The 14,183-nt window shown below is 36.1% G+C and overlaps 1 protein-coding gene across 1 annotated transcript in view; it reads right to left on the reverse strand.

Annotated features, from left to right (window-relative positions):
* Positions 1-5,647: 5,647 nt before the first annotated feature.
* The window catches only part of LOC121303053 (GDNF family receptor alpha-2-like), a 78,477-nt gene continuing 69,941 nt past the window's right edge, over positions 5,648-14,183 (reverse strand). The window contains exons 8-9 of the mRNA XM_041233450.1: positions 6,544-6,597; positions 5,648-6,296 (exon numbers count right to left, since the gene is read on the reverse strand). Coding sequence (XP_041089384.1) covers positions 6,150-6,296; positions 6,544-6,597 — 201 coding nt within the window. The 3' untranslated portion in view covers positions 5,648-6,149. The remainder of the gene's footprint in view (positions 6,297-6,543; positions 6,598-14,183) is intronic.

Below are 14,183 nucleotides of genomic sequence, written 5' to 3' on the forward strand. Positions count from 1 at the left end.
CAGCTGGCTTGAAAAAATACATTCACGGATAGCTCTTGGGTGAAAAGCATGCAAATAGATATAAATAACATTTGTCTGTTTTTGGTTTGGAAAGGATAAGGGCCAAAATTACACTGGCTTCCAGTGAAGTATGGTTTTGATTTTTAAAACATTTCTCCTCACTTATCCATGGAATTGGTCCTGCTCTTTTGCATTATATATTTCTTATAAAGCAGCCTGTATTCTGAGTTCTTTTGCTTTGTTATATTGAAAATCAATATTTATACATTTAAGGCTTAAACATATTTTTGGGATTTGGCATTTTACTAGCAAACTCTTATTTGTGTGTTATATTGTATGCGTTATATCATAAAGCGCCCTGGCAGGTTTGTACATGAAGGATGCTATACCAGTGAAATTGGAATGGCAGATTGGTATGCTAATTAATCAAGGTTTATAATATCTATGTATACACCACAGTTTGATTGAATCCAGGCCATGGTTATATTGTTTCCCCAGTTCTCTACATTCCAGCAATGCCCCAATGGAAACCAGTTTAAACTAGTAAAAGCTATTCAGTCTAATGTCTACATTAACTAAGCTTGCTAGGTTTTAGAAATCTGCCTGAGGACAGGTAGGTGCCATCTTCCATGGTCTTGTATATAGCTAACATCTTTTTAAAGCACATTTTTCGGTAAGCTTAGTATTTTTGCTGATGGCCCTTCCTTCATTTCTTCTACTTCTTGACAATTTTTTGACAGCAGCCTATTTTCTTCTATGCTGTGCTGCAAACAAAAAAGCTTCTCACATCTTATTAGAGCTGAGAGTGTGTTTCTACACAGAGAACAACAGCATTGCCTTACCTCGCTTTCCTCACATCCATTGCAGGAGTCGCTTTAGACTAGTGCACAACAGAGAGATGTTTACTGTTTGATATGAGTCCCCGTGTCCCTGGATATCAATGTGGATTTGACTCAATCAGTTTATTCCAGCTGTCATGTCTTTTTTAGGTTTCTGCTCTGATCGATCTGGGCCATTTCGCAAAAGCAGTTACAGCAGTGCCTACAAAATGTAGCTTTTGGGTAAGGTGTCACTCTGTGTCCCAGGTTGTCAATATTTTTGTGGCCCTCCCCTTACCGCTACAATCTCAAAGAGCCACATGATCTTTTCAGTTGGGGTTGAGGTGTGCACGACCCACAAACACAAACACTAAACCTAAATTTAACTGTGCACCCTATCTTTGACCACTGTTATTGTATCAGTTGAAATCAGTTTGCTTAGGTCTGCTTTTAATAAACTGTGCTTGATTATTGTTGTTACTTAATGTTTTTTTTTTTTTGATTTCTGACTAGAAAGTAAATGGTAAAGTAGATTAGAGGGATGAACCTGCACAAGTAAGGTACGTGCACATTTTAAACTATGCGTACTTATTGGACATGGTGTACTGTACTTATATAATACAGTTAAACACTATAACATAAGAATAGTATTTGCTTCCAGATTGCAAGCAGTACATTTAATCAAGCACTCTGTTTAAATCTGTGCTATTAACTCTAAACCAGAGCTCTTAAAATAGCATTCGAAGCATGACAGACTGTCATTCTATGGAGTAACTTTGAGGCAAGCAGGAAAAGACCACCATGCAATCTCATCCCCTATCTGCTCTCCTGCTCTACTCTGACTTAATGAGATTTGAGCCACAGTTGTTTTTTTAGAAAAAAGTACCAGATTCTTAAGATTATTACACCTGGTGTACATGCATCAGTGATGGCTATCTTGACGAAAAGTCTGCCACAATTGCTTACCAACGACATGCAATATCCATGCAGGGTTTTCTGGGTCATATCCACATGGATAAAACATCTCACAGGGCACCCAGGACATCCATCTTCCAACGGTTTTCAAGTAGTTTCAAGATCTGTAAGGGCTTCCTTGGAGATTTTGGCATCATCAATCTGAGCAACAATGTTCTCTTCTTTTCTAATACTCTGATCTAAATCCCCTGATGATAACTGTTGTGCCCTATATAGCGTGGTCTTACCAGATGGATTAGCAGCCTGTTTCTGATTCCCCTGTTTCTGTGCTCACTGTAGAATTTGCTTCTGTATGTTATCCCCACTCCTAACCCGTTGGTATTTCCCCTGCTATTTAAGTTTCACTGCATTAAAGGCACCTCTCCACTGATCATCACTTCACCAAGTATGCCTTGGAAATAGCATAGGAAAGTAAAACACAACACAATAACATTAAGGGCTTCCTTGGCTTCCTTCCTTACCAAAAGACAATTCAGTTGCACTACACTACAGTGGAATTGCAATGGTTGCACACGTCATCTACAATGGTATAAGCTACTGGTGATTGTATCATTGTGGAGCTATCCAGCCTTTTTGGCTAAAAGAAGCAGGTCGATAACCAGACAGTTCTTGCAGAGCTTGCACAGCGTAGTTTGTTTTATGTTTCTTTCAATTTGACCTGCTTATACCAAAACCCACAGAACGTTCAAACTTCTTCTCGAAATGAAAAGAGGCAGATTATAGAGTTCAGTGATCCTTACATGTCTCAAGAGCCACTGGTTGAACATGAACAGACCTGTACTAACGTATTGTGTTTCTGTTACTCGTAAAACTGTGGTCCGTTAATCTGCCAAGGTTTATTCAAGGTAATTCATTGGTACCCCATTACTGTATAACCATACAGATATTTGCATGGGTTTATGCTTGGGTACGCAGTATTTCTTGAGAAAATGTAGTTAATCCTTTAGTTTTATATATAAGTCCATGCACCTGTCTCTGAGTATAAGTCTCCATAAAGATGAGATAAGTTTAAGTACAAGATACCAGCATGCTGAACTGTGATAGTAAAATTGACAAAGACCCTAAAATGTAAATTTTTCCCATGACATAAGCCCATGTGCCTGTTTGCACCGTTTAAAAGTTTCTCTTAAAATGATCTTATTGTTTAGTTCCTTCATTCATCTAACACATGTATCAGGTCATTGATCTAATAATGCAATTTAGTCTTCAAAAGTTTACAAATAAAAACATTTTATTGATAAAGAAACAAGCACAACATTAGCATACCTGGACCTTACTGCAATCTACAAAGGTAGGTGACATTAACATTGTTACAGTATGGGGGTATTTTGTCCACATAGCATAATTCAAACAAATGTTAAATCAATGCATGACCTCTGCCAACACTGGCGAAGCCGGTGCCAATATTTATGCCACAACACACACTGCAGGATTATCTATAGTACTGTATATAACTTTGTAACACCATCCGTGGTTTGCCAAAACCATTTATTTTCTCAGTTGATCTTTTTATTTGGTTCTTTTGTAAATTTCTTAAATGCACACTACATACATGATTGTCATTGTCTAAGTCATAAAACTCAAACAAAATGTGTGTATCTGCTCAATCCCTTAATCACAAATTGAAGCAGCAAGCAGATTTGTGAGTCAAATTAAACATATGCTTCTATCTGACAGTATGCATTTGGCTTAGACCCCTGACAATACAAATTACTGTACATTTGTATTCATTCATATAATGGAGGTAGTGTACCAAAATGATGTAATATGCAACTGTGACAAGAATATTCTTGGCACAGTTATTGCTTTCTGTCAGTATTTAAGCTTGTAATGTTTTTTTTTTTTTTTTTGAGGGAATTGATTGCTGTAAATTAAAAATATGCTTCTATAAATGTGATGGAGAGAACACAGCTATAAATTGAGTGTACAGTAGAGACATTTACTATATGCCTCTATTTGTTAAAACTCTTGAATGCTGGAGTGTCAGTAAACAGCTCCAAATGAAAGTTTAAATGGAATATTCTCAGCTTCTTATTTCATACTTTCTTCAGTGATTCCTTTTGCTTATATTCTCCACATGCAAGTGCTGATCGTCATTGTGTTTGAAATGCAAGCTTTCTCTCTTTATTTCTAAAACCAAACAGTATGCTACACAACTATAGGAGCTACTAGCAAATTGCATCTCCATTGCTTCACTGCCCCAGGCGTCGCTCTTGCCTATATAGGGTACAACCTTAGTGGGGAACCATTGCGCAGCACTGGCTAACGTAACAGTCAGGATGCAATTTATAGCTGCTCTAAAACTACAAACCTTGCAAAAACGCCAAGTGTATCAGACTTAAAAGGTTGAAAGAAATAATTAAATGCTTCACATGGAGAATAAAAATAAGAAAGAGAATAAGAACATGAGAAGCAACCAAAATGAAACATGAACACGTCTTCTTTTATCTACTATAACAGGAAAGCAGAAACAGGTGAACTTGCGTGCAGGCTCTGAAAACCCCCCTTAACCACTTTGTTATCATCTTTTTCTTTCTTAACCCCAAGGAATGATGTGCCATCTTTAGATGTTGGAGATGTAAAGCATAAAAAATTATTATGGCACAAAATACCATCATCACCATTTACAGAAATGTTTTAACTGGGATCGATGAAATCATGACACCTTTTAATTGCACTCTCTTTCAATGCAATATTTGGTTCTGTTCTAAGGGCAGAGATAGTGGTTTCCAAAATAAAGAATAGGAAACTGCATGATTGGAACATCGAATACCCATTGCCTTCAACTTTCCAATTTAAGCCTCACATATTCTTTCAATGTAATTAATTGATTCGATAAGCATTACTAAATTCTGTGCTGTTTTGTATGCTGTATCACAGCTAAAAATTGGGCAACGATGACTGTCAATCTCAAATGTAGGGAGGCGGGACTATTAATTCAGGGACAATCCTTGTTAAATAAACACTGAAGCACTGAAAATTAGCGCCAGAATTGTATCTTATGATGAGTTTAGCTTGACTCACTTCCAGTGACATGTCTTATCTAATGTCAATAATCAACAGTTATTGTCAATAACAGCAGTTTTGTGGTCCTGTAAATTGGTTTTAACCATACTTCCCTGGGATCAAAGGCAATCACTGCCATTATCTTTCCAGAACTAAGGTAAATTCAATCTCTAAGCAAACATTTCTCCTGCAGTTCAGAGCAAGAGCAAGCCCACCAACACCTAAAGCAACAAAGCCTGAAAAACAAGGCCACATGGATAATTCATATTGAAGCACAAATTAAGTTATTTTTAATAATCCAGGTCCATGTTGGCAAAATTATAATTGGCACTTTAAGCTTTAGAGAGGAGGGGCATATATGTCATTTTGTTTTCCTGTTCTTGTACCAGTACTCCACATCTTGCCTTTAAACATCATCTTGTTATCGTACATAAGAAATTTTTACATTTGAAGGGAAACACTTTTTATCAATAGTCACAGACAAAATTTTACACATTGAAGTGGCAGCCACACACTGCCAACTTCCAACAAGAAGAAACTGACTGAAACACTGCCAGTCACAAAACCTATTTTTCTCTTCTTTTTGGAATACCAAAAAGAAAGAACTGCAGGTTTACACTGTACCTGCATTATATTTATATTTATATATATTTACCATGTGTACAGTATATATATATATATATATATATATATATATATATATATATATATATATATATATATATATATATATATACTGTAAATTTAACAATTATACAATGTGTTAACAGAATAAAGATTTATACCTAAAATATTTTTTTAAAGAAAGAAATAACCTTTCATAAAATATTATTGGTTGTGCAATAAAAAAAAAAAAATTAAAAAAAAAGCAAGCACGGGGCCTGTTGGGGTAGGAGGCAGGGAGGGTAGGTGACTTTAGTGTTAAATAAAATAAACCTAGGGGAATACTGAAACTGCTACACACAGATGAGTCTCTCCTCTGATGTGGGTAGAAGGGGTTGAGGAAAATGAAACAATCTTCCACAAAGAAGCAAAGTCTTTCAGTCAGTGTTCCACGAGCATTGCACTTGAGAAGGAAACAAAAAAACATCCTGCTTTACCATTCAAGTTAACAATCGATCTACTGAGCTTCTAGGAAGAGAAAAGCCCAAGTGGTTTGCACAGTTTGGAGTCTATTTGACTTTGGAATCTAGTGCTATCTTAAACTAGAACCAACCTTCTCTTCCTAACAATGTGGTCTGCAGCCTTTGATATGTCTTCAAGGAATCTCAGTTTCTAAACGAAAACATGAGAGAAAGTAGTTTCTTGTTGGTTGCTTGTTTGTTAGATGTTGTTTTTCTTCTCAACTTTTTAGAAAGCCAATTTCACCGTCAAGCAGGAAAGCAGCACAAACACTGCATTGCCGTAGAAGTTGACGGCAACTGATCTGTCGTTCATATCTCCTGTCTTCGGAAAGCTTTCCGGTTCAGCAGGAGTATTTGGGTTTGAGGGACTAACCTGGGTTTGTGGAGAAGAAATTAATTTAGTTGAATTGGTTCAATGGCCATTGAAAAAAAAGTGAGTATGGGTGCAAATATTACATGAGGCATGCACATCAATTCAATACATTCATTTCTCATTACTCGAGTTGTGGGGGTGGCAAAATGAACCTTTATGGACAGCAAGAATGGGTTGTAGTGGAACGCACCTAAAATGCAATGCTTTCAAAGTAAAATGCGTTATTTTTTTTTATCGTCCTACTTACTTCAGGTAGGCAGAACGTTTGATCTTTGGCGAGGTTACACTTTGGTCCACTTTCCTGTAACGGCAAAAGGAAAATGCATTACTTCTAATCCAAATCATATAAGGATACACCCAATGTTAAAAATTCCGCCTGTGACCTGGCCCTTTAAATCTTTTTACTCAGGCACACTAAGAGACAGCCCTGCTTGGGTGGCACCGATCAAAAAAGGAGACTTGGGGCTTTCCAGTGAGGTCTTACTCATCTATTTATGGTATTTGATGAGTGTTTTTCAATGTCACTGTTGCGCTTTACAAAAGAAGAGAAATGGCATCATTGAAAACACAAGGACCTATCTTCCTATAAATATATATTTGTTTTTCGTGTTGACAGTGTTTGTGGATCAGATGCACGTTACAAGTCAGCTGTTAGGGTTAGGTTGCCATGGTCGCCAGACTGAATGGCTTGAAGCCACAGTAAATAGCTCCATCTTGCAACACATGATCAGGGTCCTTGGCATGAATAATTTGAACACATTTATTTGTTTTGTTTTGCAAATTTTTCAATTGTTCAGTTTTTTTTTTTTTTTTTTGGTTGCTTATGATACCTTTTGTATATATGGCCATAATTCCTTTATTTGTTATCTAATGTGTTCAATAAATAAATAAATAAATAAATTCCATGTACTTTACATGTTGAAGTTTTATTGCACAATGTCAGATTTGAACTGGCCATGCTAAAATACATTTTATAAATAATAAATAATGTTTTTTTTTTTTTTTTTTTTTTTTTAAAGCATCTCTATTTTTCTGTGTTTTTTTTTTTTTTTTTTTTTTTTGTTGTCTGTACTAAACACGGTGTCTCAGATTATTTAACTTGTTTTTTTTATGACAGCCTAGTGTGTGCACACACATTTCATGTATGACATGTCCCTGTAACCTCGAACCCTAAATTAAAGTACTCCCTCTACATTTAAACTGAGTTCCATTTATTTCACATTGGGTTCAGCTCAGAGTGCACCCACTCATACTTATGTCACTATAACAACACAAGCAAAAAGGACACCAGAATTGCAGATTTGACAATGGAAAATACTCTGTGATCGATTGCAGGGTGTCCTGGAAAAACATTTCACACACTTTTAGATTCCTCTAATTTTGCTTGATAATAATACCTGCAGATGTGAACACTGCACCTGCTGTCTTTCTCTATTCTTTACATTATATTAATACTATATCCAACTTAGTTACATATTTGAAAATGACATACCTCTGGTAATAATATACAGAATAATTACATATAAGTAATAATAATAAAAAAAAAAAAAAAAAAAAAAAAAAACATATTATTCTTTTTTTTTCAAATCTGTCTCAGATAATTACATATAATTGTTAATTTTGCACCCCTGCCCGCCACCCATAAAAAAATAAATAAAAAATGCTATGAACATTCATATTCCATAGCTAAAATATACAGAAATGCATTATAGGCATCAGCGGAGCTTTGGTGGTAAGCAAGAAAGAACATTCCTTTCAAACAGAAAGTAGATCACTTATGCTTAGCCGCAGATATTTACACCACACAGCAACACGCATGATAGCTCAATTGTGCACTTTATTTAATGTTCCAACACTTGATTGTACACCAGACGCATCAACAGTAGAAAAACGCATAGGGATTGCAGTCAATAGGGTGTAAAGCTAATGCTTCACTTAAACTAAATTGTTTGTTTTTCTGTTACAACGTTATGACCCTGATACTGTATATGGGAAATATATAAGAGCTATATTCTGAAATATATGTACACGTATCCATGATATACAGGAGTGCTAATCAAATTTGAAAAATCGAAATTCTTGTTCCACTGGTCTCTGTTTCATTGTTGGCTAATTGGCAAGGTCTTAATTGCAGACCCTTGAACAAAAATACTAAATGAGGTGCAGATGCCCTGCAACAACCACAATTTCATTTGTTCTAAGCAGGGTCTTTAAAATATCTGTATAGACCCAATTAACATAAAAAAGCCAATAACGAGCCACATCTAACACAAGAAAATAGTATCTGATACAAGTGAAGAAAATGGTACAAATTGCATCAATTGTCCAATCTAAAATATGTATTTTTAGATTGGACAATTGAGAAAACAAAACAAAACCAAAAAAAATAACTTTTGTAGTATTGTATTATTATTCCTCTCAGTGGCCACATGGACAGTTGAAACTGATTTTTTTTTTTTTTTTCAAACATATATCAGTTTTGATTTGGTAGTTTGTGATTGCGGCTTGGAATTGAAATACTTAATGTATTGTAAAATGGTAATTAGAAAACACAGGACATGTAATTACTCAAGCATGCAGTTTATAATTAGAGTTTGCCCAAGGGTGACATTGCTGGGCCTGTCTTATTCCCCAGATTAATGCATGGCAATTTAAGCTCATCAGACAGGTGCTGGCTGGATTTACTGAAACAGGCAGAATATATCTATTTTACCCATGTGAATATATAGTCTGCCCACGCAAGAGTCATCTGGCATTTTTTATATATCTCAAATATATAAATTAAAATCTGATCTAGTTTTGTTTTTACATAATACCAAAGTCCATCGTGTATTTATACAGTTAATGGCGAAATTACCTCTGTTTGAATTCAATAGCCAACCAATCAGAAGTCTGTGCACCATCGTGGCGACCAATCAGAATACAATATGTAAAAAACAACAGGAGGTGCACATTTTTGTGGCTTTCCAGAAAGCTAAAAGCATCTAAACATCCATGTAACCATTTCTAAAGGGCCCTTTTCTCTTTAATGACTATTTTAGATATTTTTTTTGATAACTATTTTGTCTTAGGGTAAACTGTGCATTGAAAAATAAAAATAAGCCGATAACCCCTCTCTAAAACAGCTGAAAATGTTTTATGGACTGCAAACTTGACAGAAATAATCAAAATTGGCTTTAAAAAAAAAAAAAAACAGTCCTTAGCAAAGCATTCTTAAAATGTTTTGTGAATAAAACCTTATGGCAGGATTTTTGTTTGGGTATTGTAAATAAAGTTTGTTGAAGTATAAGTTTGTGTTGAATATAGCAGGGCTAGGATTAGGCTGGGACTTTCTAAATAAGACAGGAGTGGAAGGTGGCCAGGTGTTAATTAGTTTATTGATTATCAATGAACCCTGACCACCTGCTATAAAAAGGAGCTGGAAAGAATCAGTGAAGAACCCTCATGGATGCATGTGTAACTAGGGTGAGTTAACAAAGCAACCAATGCTTGATCACTCTGTGTTTAGCAATAGGACTTCATTTAGGTGATCTGAATCCCACAAGAGTGTACCGGGGAGTGTCAGGGAGAAAGTTCCTGGAGTGGGACCTCCCTTATAGCAGGAGCGCCATTTGACCTCTGTTCAACTAGCTGTGTTTTTACCCACAGTGTTTTGTTTTGTATTTTTGTATTAACTGCTGTGTGTGTACTCTTGCTTGTGCTCTCTGCCATCGCTGGTTTAGTCACATGGTGGTTTATAAATAAATATTGCGTGCCTCAGTGGCGTATCAAGGACCACCTACTTGTTTCTCGACCTCTCCTGTCTCACAGTGAATTCCAACTCCTTATTACAGTCCCCTTATTCTGAATAAACACCTTTTTGGATGCAGACTTTGCAGTAATACCCATAACAGTAATGCAGTAGAAATAAATTGAAACAACATTTTGCATACTTTAACTGCAGTGTTACATTTTTGGTTTTAATAATGTATTAGAATCAGTGGTATTACTGTTACATTTTTGTTGTTGATTTGTGAATGTAAAGCCAACTACAAAAGTATTTTGTGATGTGGACTCATGTTTACTGGGGTCTAAGAAGTGATTACAAAAATAATCTATCTTGGGACTTCGGTCAGATTTGAACACAAGCTTGAGGAGCTAGTGAAACAGACTGTTGGGTCACCTATCAACAATGATGTTTATGCCTTATAGATTGCATAATAATTAAAATAATGTAGGATGGTCCAACATATTCTTCAGCCTTGAGGCAGTAGGGTCAGGATTAGGCCTAATTGATTATTATTATTATTATTATTATTATTATTATTATTATTATTATTATTATTATTGGGAACACCTCATCGCGTCTTTCGTTAGCGTGAAACGGGTGCACAGTGTGTGTGTGTGTGTGTGTGTGGTGTGTGTGTGTGTGTGTGTGTGTGGGGGGGGGGGGGGGGGGGAGGGAGGGAGTTTGAACTGCAGCGTTTCTGGTCTCTCAGTCTCCTTGCCAACATGCCCCTTGACAGTGGTCTATAGTTGATTACAAACCTCTGACGTCAGTTGGACAGCTATTTTTGAATTGGAAGCTTTTACAATGTTTCAAGAGTGTTTTATTTTAAATGAGCTGTCCAATCTTAGACGTGTTTTCGTACTTTTCACCAAAGGCTCTCACTAAAATCTATGTTACTGCCTTTGTCTGGAACACGACAGTTTTACAGTAAAACATATGACCACTATACAGCACAGCAATTTCCAAAAGTTTTCCACAGATCTGAGATTTCATATGGACATATCTTCCAAGTAAGGGGTTCATTGTTTACTGTATTTTCCAGTTCTGAGCTCACTTCTTTATTTTCACATACGGGGTGAAACAGCTTATGCATTATAGCATAGGCATTTTTATCTCTATGCAGATGAATGCATAAGCCATTTATTTCATAATGTCAGCAGCATCCTGCATACTTCTGTCGCAAACCAACAACTCCCAGCTAAGCAAACAGATGGTTTAGCTTTTACAGTGACTGAGCAAACAATCACTGCACATGAATGATGTCCACATCTTTAAGAGTTATTGAATATGCAAAATAATCACAGTTCACAAAGTTTTACATATGATAGTAACAGTATTGTTCCTTATGAACTGTTTTCTCTATTCCCCAGATAACCAATCATACTAAGTGATCTTAAATGGCAATACAAAGCAGTAATTCTGTTCCCTATACAGGTAGCGCTAGGACAGATGCAATGGTATGAGCCAGGGGTGACCAATGGATGCCTCTTGCTCTATAGTTTCAATTTATATAGAGCAACTTCTATTGTATATTGACTATTAACCTGATTCAATGTATTGGTCAAGAGAAACAAGCACAAGTCATATTGTTGCAAATTGAAAATCAACCAGAAAGAATCAACTTAAACCCAGAACACAATCTGTGCCTATTGTGATTCACACATATAGTTAGAACTGCTCTCTGTGTAATCTGTTGATTATAACTATATGTTTTTGAGGGTTATCTGCACTCTACAGCAATCTAGTCTTTTTATAAAAACAGCACTTAGTGTTTTAAAGAGGATTTTGCAGCACTAGGGGTAGATGTACTAAAGTGTAGATGTACTAAACCACATGCAAACTAAACAAATGCAACACTGTTAGCCAATTTCTTTCATTGGTGCAAACTGGGAGCTTCCACAGCACAGAGGTTGAATACTTATGCAAGCAAGATATTTCAGTTTTTTATTTTTCTTAAAAATATTTCCCAACATAAAACCAATGTCACCTTACAATAATTGATTTTGAGTTTAAGTGTTTTAAAATAAAATATTGAACAGAACGAAATTTCAATGTACCATTTGTAATTCAGTAATATGAGAGGATTGGTCAGGGGTCTGAATACTTTTGCAAGGCACTGTGTGTATATATATATATAAAAATGAAATGCAATTTCATTTAATTCATTAGTGAGACCCCTCAACCTTCACCCCCAAAAAGCTGGAGGGGTTAGTGTCACATGTGTGCTGTCTATTGCTCCCAACACACTGGCAAAACTAGAAATGTCATAGAAATGTGTTTTCAAGGCTTGGTGTTTGTCTCAAAAAAACACTGAGCACAACTGTCAGCACACGAGAAAAAGCAAACTGGGAAATGCCAGCAACAATTGTGACTATTTAAAACATGCTTTCAAAAGTTCTTAACACATTGATGCAATTGTAAGTCTTGCAATTGTTGGCAACTTTAGTACATCTCATTACAATATTTTTGATCTCCACCCTGTTTCTGCGAATTTCTTCAGGAACGCCCAGAATTACATATCAATATAAGGCTAAAGTGCAAATAACAACTGTGGCTGCAAATCATTCATTAAAATGATTATTATTAACAGTATTAAAATCGGTAAAATGAAGACGGAACAGAATGCATTGTACAGATGACGTTTACATTTAACAAAAACTATGCACCCTCTGTTGCAGCAAACTTTGCGAACTGTTGTAACGAAAATGCAAACTGCGGTATGTTTGCACTGCGACTGGCCCATTTTAGTACATCTACCCCTCAGTGTTAATCTTGCAAAACGTATAAACTTCTTCTACCAAGCCAATCTGGCTGTATGGTGATGGGCTGAGAATATGGGAGCACAGAATACATTAGGATCTTCCGAGCTATGTCAACATTTAGTTGCAATACATCAGTGCCTCTGTTAATTAATTGGCTCTTATTTGCTCTTTTGTTTGCTATTTTTCATTTTACAGAACGCCTTGCTGTTTCTTCCACTGGCATCTTGCCAGTGTGGATCATTTGTATTATAATAAAGCCTGCCTAAATATGTAAATATTATGCTTCTGTAAACCCTTCCTGATATTAATTATTCTGTGCTCTGCAACGTCCAGGTGGGACTTACACATGAACCATCATTAAAGTTACTGTTTGCACTTCCATTGGTCTCAAATGTGCAGTATTTGTACATGTTGCAGCAATCGTAGTACTGCACACAGTGACAGTTCTCATTTTCATTTCCTTGCTCTCAGGAAGTATGCTACACTTACACTCCCTATGTCATTTCACCTGAGATTTGTGGATTCCTTTTGTTAGATACAATCACTTTATGACCTAGGTTCTATATGCTTGTAGGTAAGTAAAATTAAAAAAAAAAACTGTACTGTTAACAAGGTTTGTGAAATGTTGATGAAAAGAAGACAAAACTGGGATAGATTGTAGCAGAAATACACCAATATTTACTTCATTGTCATTTTAACATGTGGGTGGGGCACTGTACTGTATCGTTAACTGTATATACAATGACAAACAAAAGTAATTGATCAACTTAAAACCCACTTGTGGCAGTGTGGAAATGTGTGCACAGGAGTTTGTGTGTGGGGTGAATATTGTGTGGCAGGGAGGGGGTTAAATTCCTCCCTGCAAAAACACGGAGGAATGTGGCTGGTGCCAAAAACTGACTCAGTGATTAAATGGTTAATTAGGCTCCAGCCACAGGTGTATTAATTGTGTTAGTTTAAAATGTGTTTATGGAATTAATGTTGGTGATAGAGGTGGAGGTCTACTGTTTTGTCCACTGTCTTTGTTTATTGTATGTGTGCAGCGGCACTTAAAAGGCAGCTTTCTCTAAGTGTCTCTCCTTGCTGGTAACAGCTTGGCTGTGACATTACCCTATTCCACCACTATTTTAATAATTACTTCTTCAGATAGCATGGTAGAAATAGCTAGGTAGGGTGATGTTGCTTAAGTTTGAAACAGTGCTTTACAGATGAATGTAAATAATATATATTCTTTACATAAACCTGAACTCGCATTTCAACCTTTTAAAATACTTCTTTAATGTTTGATATTCTTTTTATGATGAGTGTAACAATGCCCCCCCCCCCCTGCCCCCCCATCACTAATTATTTGTCACA

Source organism: Polyodon spathula, chromosome 31 (genome assembly GCF_017654505.1).
Source record: "Polyodon spathula isolate WHYD16114869_AA chromosome 31, ASM1765450v1, whole genome shotgun sequence".
NCBI lineage: Eukaryota > Metazoa > Chordata > Actinopteri > Acipenseriformes > Polyodontidae > Polyodon > Polyodon spathula.